Source organism: Myxocyprinus asiaticus, chromosome 49 (genome assembly GCF_019703515.2).
Source record: "Myxocyprinus asiaticus isolate MX2 ecotype Aquarium Trade chromosome 49, UBuf_Myxa_2, whole genome shotgun sequence".
Taxonomy (NCBI): domain Eukaryota; kingdom Metazoa; phylum Chordata; class Actinopteri; order Cypriniformes; family Catostomidae; genus Myxocyprinus; species Myxocyprinus asiaticus.
This window is the reverse complement of record NC_059392.1, coordinates 26718429-26730969: the sequence shown is the minus strand read 5'-3', so window position 1 is coordinate 26730969 and position 12541 is coordinate 26718429. Positions and strand designations below refer to the sequence as shown.

The window sequence follows — 12541 nt, the reverse complement described above, 5'->3', positions numbered from 1 at the left end:
CCTTTTAAATTTAACAGTAAACTTTTTCTGTGAGTTTCTGTTACTGTCTTAGCTGAGATATTCCCGTAAGCCATGTGTATTCACTGATTCCTCCAGCATTGCAGGATTCTTGTCTTCATAGTTACATAAGGAATGAAGAAAAAATTAAATAAATAAATCACATTTTCTTTAAATCCTCAAATTTATGTTTCAGAAGACAGACATTCTTCTTGGAATTTCTTCTGTAAATAACTTCTGTCATCTATTTAGTTCTTTTTAATTATGATCTTCCATCCTTCATGCAGTTAACCCTTACTTTTCCTTGTTCCCTAATGCCACTTTTCTATATTATGTACATTACAGTTCAATGTATATGTATAGTTCAGTGATGTGCCATAACATCAATTAATCAGTTTTTCCAACATTCCCAAGTGCCAAAAATGTGACCCTTGCTATTGGTCAACTCCACGTATGTCAGCTTGACCTCAAGACATGTCTTCCCCAGTCTGGCTTGAAATAACCCACAGCTTTAAGCAATTTACCCCTATTTTACATAGTCTTATCCATTCTCTACAACATTATCCCTATGCCTGGCCTTTTGACCAAAAATTACAAATAAATAAAGTTGCCTCCAATCATAGTCATGAGACCAGGTGAGAGACCGGCAACAAAGGGGTTATTCCACCTCCCTCCCATCCTGGCCGCACCCCATCATCCCCTCCGCCCCAAAAGCTCTGACCCGCTTAGATGGCTATAAAAGAGACGGTGGCTATGTCGTGTCTTAGCAACACCTATGCTCTCATCCTGAAGAAGACAACAAGAGAAAAGAGGTGATGAACAATGATGCGTTCATTGCTTAAGATCACCGTTCTGCTGTTTTGCGTTCAAGCAGGAGAAGGACATTGGCTCAGGGCACTACTAGGTAAGGCTGGAGGTCATGACCTTTGGGTATAGGGAAACAAACTTTCTGTAGATTTATTAGAGGATTCTTGAGCATCACTTATCTAAAGCAACTACATACCTGTTTCAAATGTTAAAGAGTTTGGTATCCGAACCATTTAGTAACTATTGCTCATACTTAGGGTTAGGGTCAGGGATTTGAACAAACACCTCACCATAATTTATTAAATTTGAGCTTAACTCCTCCCATACTGTTTGTGCTGCAGACGTGAATGATACCTGAGATCAGTTTGTAAAGGTAAAGTGTGATAGTACTTTTTTAAGCAATCATATTTACAGTTCAACCTGTGGACGATAAAACAGACTTAAAGTAGAGACCAGAGCTATAATTAGGGACCAAGATATCAGGCCAGTAAGCAACCACCCAAAACACCACAGCAACTGCATCTTAACACCCTGACAACCACCTACAACACGCTAGCATGGAGGTGCAGAGTTTTGCCAGGCAAGTACCACTCACATTATCTTCAAAAAAAAGTTAGTTTTTGTTGTCTTTTTCAGAAGACCAAGGTAAGACTGACTCCCCAAAGTCGGAACTCCGTGATGAAGAGAAAAGAGGAGGTGAGAGTGAAGAAAAGGAGGGCTCTGAGAGGCACTTGAAAAGGGTGGTGCGGTTGCCCCGCAGTGTTGAGTCCCCATGCGCTCTGCACTCCATCCTCCTTCAGGTGCGAGAACTCGGGCTGGGCTACGACTCGGACGAGACGGTGCTGTTTAAGTACTGCAGCGGGACCTGCCCTCGCCTTGCCACCAACCACGATCTGACACTCACCAACCTGCTGCTGAGTGGCGTCCTGAAATACACCGGCCACTGGCATCACCAGCCCTGCTGTCGCCCCACTCACCATGAAGACATGGCCTTCCTTGACAACAACCACCGCTGGCACAAAGTGGAGAAACTCGCTGCCGCTGCATGTGTCTGTATGGGGTAGGGACAAGGGTTGCCAGTCAAGCTCTTCAACTATTTGCTTATCCTATTGGTTTAGAGACAATAAGCTGATTTTGAATTTAAACAAACGGCTGTTTTAAATACACTAATTCAGGAAGACAATGGCTCACATTCCTAAGGTTTTGATTGTAATAATGTGTATGTATTGATATGTATAATGTTGTACGTGTTTTTTTCTTTGACGACATGGCCTATTTGGCTGATATTTCTTTTGACATTGTCAGAACATTCAGGTTTGAAATGTTCAATTTTGGTTTCTGACAACACAATGACATGTTTGAGAACCCCATTTTCGAGTTTTTAAGTGAGAATGATCACTTGTTCCGAAGAATTGTCCAATCCGAACCAAAAATGGAACTTTATTTATGTATTATAAATTATTTATTTATTTGAAACCCATTTTTAAATGCCTATTAAATTATTGTTAATCTTTTTATATTTTGTGTGCCTTGAGTACAGCTCTGATTAAAAATACAACCGAAAGTTTGTCGTTTCATTCTGTGCTGAATGCTGAACTGTAATTGTCTGCTAACATACAACATAGATCCAAAAATAATAGCTAAAAAAAAATCCCAAATACCATTTCTGAAGATATTCTACAGAAAAATAACTTTGTTAATAGTTTTTGTAAATATTTGCCAATTCTAGACATTTGTAGCAATTAAATATCGCAATTAAAAGAGTAGTCTTTACCAGTACTTATTTTTAAGAAACACTTTATTATCTGTTAGTTTTAGCGTACAAAACAAAATTAATACAATCCCAGCTCCGACAAAATAATGATTCATATTTGTTCTCATTAAAGTGAGTCCTGCGCTTGTGTTTGGTATTCAACTCTGTTTGACATCTTCCACGGCCTCTTCATCTGACTCTGCCCCCCATACTTGAACACGTCCCTCCATAGCAGTCAAAAGTAGGGGCTCCGTTGGGTGAAAGGACAGTGACTGGACGACAGCTTTCCCAACAGGCAACTTTAAAGTCAAGGAACCCTAAAGGGGGAGATTACAGGATGATAATTATTAAATATGCTTACATTATACTCGTTTGTCATAGTATTGGTCATATTCTGGCTCTCTATTCATCTAACTTGAAATTCTTCTCACCTCCACCAGATCCCAGTAGTAAACATGGCCATCCTCTGAACAGCTTAATACATGTGTATCTTTTTCAGACAAACAGCAGTCAAGCTTATAGCCTTTATTTACATGGCCAGTGTACCTGTGAACGGGAACCACAGACAAATACATATGATAAAATGTACATAGAAGAGATACTTGAGGCTTAAAAGCAGAATATGTGAAAAAATCCACCCAAAAGGACATGTAATTATGCTGGATTGATGAAATCAACAAACTGTTATTCTACAAACTTTGTTTAGGGTTTTTTCAAAATCCGTAAACAGAGACCAAACATTCTAACCCTAACTCCTCCTAGAGCTTTCCAGCTACATCCATCAAACTAGGCACAGACCTTCACACTGTTCTGGAGAAGTGCGATGTGTCTTTTCTAACTGAGTGGACTTATGGTTTTCGCATAAAGGACAATCAAACATCTGAACATTTTTAAAGACTTGCATTAACGGAAATGTTCAAATGGGCCAATGGAATGTTTGTTAATTCAAACTCCAACTGTCAAAAATTCAAATGTAAACAAACCCACAAATCTACTGCATCTACTGTAAGTTGATCTCCCTATTTTTCTCTATCTATCTATCTATATGATGGTTTATCTGACTATCTACACTGCCTGACCAAAAATAAAGTCGCCATTTGGATTTAAATAAGCAAATACTTAAGAGCCTATGACTGGATCATTATTACAGTGATTAATGTTTCAGCTGGCAACAATTCTTTTAACCCTGATGAGGTGTGCAGCTTCTCATTTCTTAAACAATCATGTCAGAAGACGAATCCCATGGTCATGGAAAAGATGTTACTGTGTTTCAGAAGGGGCAAATTACTGGCCTGCATCAAACAAGGAAAACAACTAATGAGATTGCTGAAATCACTGGAATTGGGTTAAGAACTGTCCAACGCATTATTAAAACCTGGAAGGATAGTGATGAAACATCAGATTTGTGGAAGAAATAATCTTGAATGATCGTGATCAGAGATCACGGGAGCATAAAGACTGGACTGTGGAGTGATGGAAAAAGGTCATTTGGTTTGATGAGTCCAGATTTACCCTATTCCAAAGTGATGGGCACGTCAGGGTAAGAAGAGAAGTGCATACTGCCCCCATCATGCATAATGCCCAGTGTACAAGCCTCTGGAGGCAGTGTTATGATCTGTGCTTGCTTCAGTTGGTCAAGTTTAGGCTCAGCAACGTTATGCGGTAATAAAATGAAGTCAGCTGACTACCTGAATGTACTGAATGACCAGGTTATCCCATCAATGGATTTTTTCTTCCCTGATGGCACGGGCATATTCCAGGATGACAATGCCAAGATTCATCGGGCTCAAATTGTGAAAGAGTGATTCAGGGAGCATGAGGAATCATTTTCACACATGAACTGGCCACCACAGAGTCCTGACCTTAACCCCATTGAAAGTCTTTAGGATGTGCTAGAGAAGACTTTACGGAGTGGTTCGACTCTCCCGTCATCAATACAAGATCTCGGCCAAAAATTAATGGAGCTCTGGATGGAAATAAATGTTGTGAGGTTGCATAAGGTTGTCAAAACAATGCTATGACAAATGCACGCCGTAATCAAAGCTAAAAGTGGTCCAATGAAATATTAAGAGTATGCAACTTTTTTTGTGCCAAGCAGTGTATGTGACAGTGTCTGACTACCTAACTAGCTGTTTGCCTTACTGTAATGTCTGTATATCTATAAAACTTCAAAATTATAAAACTAGTTTAAACTTTCAGAAAAAGTTTTGTCAAGCCAACATCAAACTTTACCTATCTAGTTTTTAGCATTCATTTATAATAGCTATGCTCTGTACTATTCTTTTAACCGAGTAACCGCCAGTATTCACCGGTTATTAATTGGTTAACCGATAAGTCATGAATAAAAAAAAAGAGGCATGACGTTATATTTTTTTCAACAAGTCTATATTGAATGAAACAAAACAGGCTCACATGACAGATGAGCTTATTTAGCAATACATCAACATTTGAATGAACAACCGTATATTTACTTCTTAACTCGGCAGTTTAATAATGGAAGAATAAGAGGCCTGGGTATCTCAGCAAGTATTGACGCTGACTATCACACCTGGAGTCGTGAGTTCGAATCCAGGGTGTGCTGCTTGACTCCAGCCAGGTCTCCTAAGCAACCAAATTGGCCCGGTTGCTAGGGAGGGTAGAGTCACATGGGGTAACCTCCTCGTGGTCGTGATTAGTGGTTCTCGCTCTCAATGGGGCGTGTGGTAAGTTGTGCGTGGATCGTGGAGAGTAGCATGAGCCTCCACATGCTGTGAGTCTCCGTGGTGTCATGCACAACGAGTCACGTGATAAGATGCGTGGATTGACGGTCTCAGAAGCGGAGGCAACTGAGACTTGTCCTCCAACACCCAGATTGAGGTGAGTAACCGCACCACCACGAGGACTTACTAACAAGTGGGAATTGGGCATTCCAAATATCTTTATAAGATAAAATTATTTTAAAAAATATAAAAAAATAAAAATGATGGAAGAATAAAAACAGCACTGAAAGCACTGAAGTCCAGCCACGCATCGCACTCCCGTCTCCCGACCCGTACAACATATGCGGGGGCTAATAAACATATACTCTTGGAAGTCAAGGCTTGCAGATATTTGTTTTTATATGGAACAGCACTCTACATGTGCTACTACTAAATTTTAAAGTCCTATTTTAAAATTTGCAACATGTCTTCATGGATGAAACACGGATGAAACAGTGCATGCTTAATTTTTCCTTGTCATTCAACTGAGAGGAAGACAGTGGTCTGTGTGTTAACAGTGCCCTCGTGTGTACATAACATTCCCTACATGTAAAACCCATCAAATTAGGTCTCTGTTATTTCTTGAATTAACCTCTCGGTTAATTTTTAACCGATATTATTGGTCGAGCAAATTGTTAATGCTGGTTATTCCGTTAACTGGTTAACCGTCTACATCCCTACTCTGTACCAAAAGCAAAAACTCAATAAAGAGAAGGTTTCAAATAAAAAAAAAGAAGAATCAACTTAGTAGTTTGATCTGTTTTGAACATACTCTCCTAGCATTTCTCCTGAGCTTTTGTCCAGCAGACGCACAGTGGAGTCCAAACAGGAGCTTAGGGTGCACTGCCCGTCCCGACTGAAACACACACAAGTGATAGGACCTGTCAAACACATGGACACACAAAAGGCATGTGACAAACATATTGTTTTTGTAAAAAAAAATTTTTTGACATATGTGATAGATGAAATACTTACTTCCAATGAAATCGACATGAAGTTGCCCCATTCTTAGGTCATAACGCCTCACTCTGCCATCAACAGACCTGATGCATATCAAAATAGTCACTTTCACAGTTCCACACTTCAGATTACCTTATAAACTGATATCATATATATATTTGTTATATGGCACAGACACAAAATAAATTAGTTTATTTTGGCTCTGACCCGGTCAATAGCTCATGCTCAGACACCTTCAGACTGCTGATGCCATCTCGAGCCTCATCCAGAATCTGAATTGGCTCCATCCGTCTGGATCTAGTATCCCAACAACGTACTGTACCATCAATGGAGCCTGAAACATAACAATATCTACTAAGAACACAATAAAACAGCTTTACAGGTGAAGATACTTAGGTTATGATTGGACTGTTGATATTTTGTCTAGGCTGACCCACCTGACAGCACTACAGTAGCCTCTTCATTAAACTGCACACAGTTCACTTTCTAGGGAACAAGCACAACACTGGAAATATAAGACATTTTTAATGAAAACATCACAAACATAAATTATTAAAAATATATTTGGTACTATAAAGTACCATATTTAACCAGTTTCCACCAAAATGCCATAGTTACTACAGTTAATTGGTCTCATTTACTAAGTTGCGTACTTAAGCGTGCAGAAAAAGGTTCTTAAGCAAGATTCAATACTCTTGCTTTTATGTTAAATCCGGATTATTCCAAATGAGGTGTAACTACAGTGTTCCGGCAGGTTACCAAGATAACCATTGTAAGTTTTGAAATGGATGTCGTCTCAGTGGTGTTCTTACCCCAGCGTGTCCACGGAGTTTGCGTGTCACCTGCCCAGTCGCCACATCCCAGAGAATGACAGTCTTATCCGAACTGCACGAGCACAGCTGACTGTTGTCAAAAGAGCTGCAAACACAAAGACTGATGTGTTTAATACAAAACCAAATCAGGACAACTATGATACTTCTTCATAATACAGTATATAACATAAACACGCACCCATCCGCATCCAGCACCTCATATCCGTGACCGGTGTAAGTCTTCAGTAGAGTCCCACGACTGACACTCCACAGCTTCAGAGATTTATCCCCACCACACGTCAACAGATAATTCCCATCGGCTGGAAGGGAATAGATGAATAAGTGATTACCATGTATCCTCACTGAAGCTCGCATCTACAGCATTACATGAAGTCTGACTTTAAGATTTAATTAATGGTCATAAAAAAGAATATTTGGGCAGAATGGCAATTAATATGAAACAGGCCTATTAAAAATTGGACATTGTAGCTACCCATATACAGCTGAAGTCAGAAGTTTACAAACACTTTAGTCAAATACATTTAAACTCAGTTTTTCACAATTCCTGACATTTAATCATTGAAAACATTACCTGTCTTAGGTCAGTTAGGATCACTACTTTATTTTAAGAATGTGAAATATGTCCATATAAAGGGCATTGCCTTTAAATTGTTTAACTTGGGTCAAATGTTTTGGGTATCCTTCCACAAGCTTCTCACAATAAGTTGCTGGAATTTTGTCCCATTCCTCCAGACAGAACTGGTGTAACTGAGTCAGGTTTGTAGACCTCCTTGCTCGCACACGCTTTTTCAGTTCTGCCCACAAATGTTCCTATCGGATTGAGGTCAGGGCTTTGTGATGGCCACTCCAATACCTTGACTTTGTTGTCCTTAAGACATTTTGCCACAACTTTGGAGGTATGCTTGGGGTCACTGTCCATTTGGAAGACCCATTTGCGACTGAGCTTTAACTTCCTGGCTGATGTCTTGAGATGTTGCTTCAATATATCCACATCATTTTCCATCCTCATGATGTCATCTATACAAAAAAAGAATCGTCCTCTCACTTTCAACTGCTTTTATTTTCAGCAAACTTAACATGTGTAAATATTTGTAAGGACATAAAAAGATTAAACAACCAAGACATATACTGAACAAGTTTCACACACATGTGACTAACAGAAATGGAATAATGTGTCCCTGAACAAAGGGTCAAAATCAAAAGTAACAGGCAGTATCTGGTGTGGCCACCAGCTGCATTAAGTACTGCAGTGCATCTCCTCCTCATGGACTGCACCAGATTTGCCAGTTCTTGTTGTGAGATGTTACCCCACTCTTCCACCAAGGCACTTGCAAGTTCCCGGACATTTCTGGGGGGAATGGCCCTAGCCCTCACCCTCCGATCCAACAGGTCCCAGACGTACTCAATGGGATTGAGATCCGGGCTCTTCACTGGCCATGGCAGAACACTGACATTCCTGTCTTGCAGGAAATCACGCACAGAACGAGCAGTATGGCTGGTGGCATTGTCATGCTGGAGGGTCATATCAGGATGAGCCTGCAGGAAGGGTACCACATGAGGGAGGAGGATGTCTTCCCTGTAACGCACAGCGTTGAGATTGCCTGCAATGACAACAAGCTCAGTCCGATGATGCTGCGACACACCACCCCAGACCATGACGGACCCTCCACCTCCAAATCGATCCCGCTCCAGAGTACAGGCCTCGGTGTAACGCTCATTCCTTCGACGATAAACGCAAGTCCGACCATCACCCCTGATGAGACAAAACCGTGACTCGTCAGTGAAGAGCACTTTTTGCCAGTCCTGTCTGGTCCAGCGAAGGTGGGTTTGTGTCCATAGGCAACGTTGTTGCCGGTGATGTCTGGTAAAGACCTGCCTTACAACAGGCCTACAAGCCCTCAGTCCAGCCTCTCTCAGCCTATTGCGAACAGTCTGAGCACTGATGGAGGGATTGTGCATTCCTGGTGTAACTCAGGCAGTTGTTGTTGCCATCCTGTACCTGTCCCGCAGGTGTGATATTCAGATGTACCGATCCTGTGCAGGTGTTGTTACACATGGTCGCCACTGTGAGGATGATCGGCTGTCTTTCCGTCTCCCTGTAGCGCTGTCTTAGGCATCTCACAGTATGGACATTGCAATTTATCGCCCTGGCCACATCTGCAGTCCTCATGCCTCCATGCAGCATGCCTAAGGCACATTCACGCAGATGAGCAGGGACCCTGGGCATCTTTCTTTTGGTGTTTTTCAGAGTCAGTAGAAAGGTCTTTTTAGTTTTTATAACTGTGACCTTAACTGCCTACCGTCTGTAAGCTGTTAGTGTCTTAACAACCGTTCCACAGGTGCATGTTCATTAATTGTTTATGGTTCATTGAACAAGCATGACAAACATTGTTTAAACCCTTTACAATAAAGATCTGTAAAGTTATTTGGATTTTTACAAAATTATCTTTAATATACAGTGTCCTGAAAAAGGGACATTTCTTTTTTTGCGGAGATTATTTAGTGAAGTGCACCAGTCCCTCCTGCAGCAAAGCACCCCCACAACATGATGCTGCCACCCCCATTCTTCACGGTTGGGATGGTGTTCTTCGGCTTGCAAGCCTCACCATTTTTCCTCCAAACATAACGATGGTCATTATGGCCAAACAGTACAATTTTTGTTTCGTTAGACCAGAGGACATTTCTCAAGAAAGTAAGATCTTTGTCCCCATGTGCACTTGCAAACTGTAGTCTGGCTTTTTTATGGTGGTTTTGCAGCAGTGGCTTCTTCCTTGCTGAGCAGCCTTTCAGGATATAGGACTCGTTTTTACTGTGGATATAGATACTTGTCTACCTGTTTCCTCCAGCATCTTCACAAGGTCCTTTGCTGTTGTTCTGGGATTAATTTGCACTTTCACACTAAACTACGTTCATCTCTAGGAGACAGAATGCGTCTCCTTCCTGAGTGGTATGATGGCTGTGTGGTCCCATGGTGTTTATACTTGTGTACTATTGTTTGTACAGATGAACGTGGTATCTTCAGGCATTTGGAAATTGCTCCCAAGGATGAACCAGACTTGTGGAGGTCCAGCATTTTTTTTTTTCTGAGGTCTTGGCTGATTTCTTTAGATTTTCCCATGATGCAAAGAGGCACTGAGTTTGAAGATAGGCCTTAAAATACATCCACAGGTACACCTCCAATTTAGTACACCTCCTATCAGAAGCTAATTGGCTAATTGTCTAAAGGCTTGACATCATTTTCTGGAATTTTCCAAGTTGCTTAAAGGCACAGTTAACTTAGTGTATGTAAACTTCTGACCCACTGGAATTGTGATATAGTCTATTAAAAGTGAAACAATCTGTCTGTAAAGTGGTTAAAAAATGAGTTTTAATGACTTTAACTTAAGTGTATGTAAACTTCTGACTTCAACTGTAGCTCATGTCATGTGCTGTACATCTCTGAGATGTCTGATTTAGATATTTTAATCTGGAAAGCATCGCATTCTAATTAACATCTGATAAACATTTTAGAAACATCATATTTATAAACATTCTAAATCATAAACGTCTCAAAAGCATCTGCTGAATGTCTTATTGACATACGCCTTTCAGACAAAAAATACATCTTCCAGATGTAAACACATCAAGTAGACGTCTGGGTGATGTGCATGTGCTGGGTATATGTTGTATTGATATGGGGTTAACTTTGACCAAGACATGTTATCCTGAACAGGTTTCATCAGAATCATCAATAAAGCTCTCCAATAAAACAAAGTACACCTTCTTGAGGAAGCCGCTGTTCTTACACAAAAGAGACTTTATTATTAATTGTAAAGAAGACTGACCGTTGAAGCGCACAGCTCTCACAGCGCCCTGCTGACAGTCTACAGTCCGCAGAAGATGCCGCGGCAGCTGAAGACCCGGAGGACGCGGCAGAGGAAACGCCATGAGTCTATTAACAGAGCGTCAATTACGGTGAGAGCAGATAAGCGAAGAGAAGAACATTTAATTTTTAAATCATAGTTTATCTAAAGCGATGAAAACACGAGAAACCCAGGATCCCTCAAACAACTGTAAATGTAAAAACACTAAATTCCTTCAGTGGATATTTTGAAGTGAACTGCTCATTAGTGCCATCTGTTGTCTCGGAGTTCCCACAAGCGCTCATCCAAGTATTATGGCAAGCCTCATTGAGTTAAGTCTGTATCTTTTCATTCGGGTGCCTTTGAACTGATACACGGTCATGGTTTAAAATGTATTATGTTGGCTTAACGAATTTTTGGAGAGTTTAAAGGCAGAAATGTGAAACTTATCATTTTATAAAAGCTCTTACATTAATTCCTCTGTTAAAACTCATGTATTATTTCAGCTGTAAAGTTTTTTTAATTAGTCATTTTTACAGTCATTTTAGGGTTTGATGATATTACATCGTCATGGCAATGAAGTTGTACAATTGGCAATAACTTTATACAGAAACGTAAGTTTGTGATTTTATCACAGTAAAATCATGTTAACACACACATATTATGTCTTGTCTATACTCTTGAAACAGTGAGTATTTTAATGTTTACGGATTGGCCCCCCATTAACTTCTACTTTAAGTGTCTCACTGGAACACACATTTTAGCTTTTTGTATAGGACAATACATTTTTGTGGTAATCATTATGCCACTAAAGCTGTCAATTAAGCGTAATTTATATTGAACCAGGAATATTCCTTTAATTAAAAAATTCACATTTTAACAAACCCACAAAATGCCATTGAACTGCTTTAAGTTGCTGTCTGTCTAGCTGGCTGTTTGTCTTATGGTAATGTTATAAAACTAGTTTAAACTTTAGACAACGCTTTGTCAGTGCAACATCTAGACAAACTTGACCCATCTAGTGCTAAATGTGATACTCCAAGTCTTTTTTTTAATTTTTTTATATGCTTTTCTCTCAATTTGGAATGCCCAATTCCCACTACTTAGTAAGTCCTCGTGGTGGCGCGGTTACTCGCCTCAATCCGGGTGGCGGAGGACAGGTCTCAGTTGCCTCCGCTTCCGAGACCGTCAATCCACGCATCTTATCACGTGACATGTTGTGCATGACACCACGGAGACTCACAGCATGTGGAGGCTCATGCTACTCTCCACGATCCACACACAACTTACCACACGCACCATTGAGAGCGAGAACCACTAATCACGACCACGAGGAGGTTACCCCATGTGACTCTACCCTCCCTAGCAACCGGGCCAATTTGGTTGCTTAGGAGACCTGGCTGGAGTCACTCAGCATGCCCTGGATTCGAACTCATGACAGCATCAATACTCGCTGAGCTAACCAGACCCCCCCATACTCCAAGTCTTAGTTAAGGGGGGGTGCATATCCTTGCATTTGGCATTTTTACATGTGATTACACAAAACATGAATCTTATCCTATTCAGAATCATAAATGCCATATATGATGTGCCTACCCTCCAGTGAAATAA

General features: G+C 40.5%; 2 protein-coding genes across 2 annotated transcripts; one reads left to right on the top strand and one right to left on the bottom strand.

The window, feature by feature from the left end:
* The first annotated feature begins 822 nt into the window (after window positions 1–822).
* Window positions 823–1868, top strand: LOC127438103 (persephin). The gene is made up of 2 exons (XM_051693372.1): window positions 823–901; window positions 1441–1868. Exons 1-2 carry the CDS (start codon window positions 823–825, stop codon window positions 1866–1868), a joined length of 507 nt encoding a protein of 168 aa, XP_051549332.1.
* A 716-nt stretch (window positions 1869–2584) lies between these two features.
* Window positions 2585–12396, bottom strand: wdr83 (WD repeat domain containing 83). Its single transcript, XM_051694175.1, has 9 exons — window positions 10913–12396; window positions 7267–7387; window positions 7068–7173; window positions 6693–6741; window positions 6463–6589; window positions 6271–6338; window positions 6068–6176; window positions 2989–3103; window positions 2585–2874 (listed from the first exon to the last, which is right to left on the bottom strand). The coding sequence occupies exons 1-9, from the start codon at window positions 11013–11015 to the stop codon at window positions 2716–2718; spliced, it is 957 nt and encodes a 318-aa protein (XP_051550135.1). The 5' UTR covers window positions 11016–12396; the 3' UTR covers window positions 2585–2715.
* Between the last annotated feature and the right edge of the window lie 145 nt (window positions 12397–12541).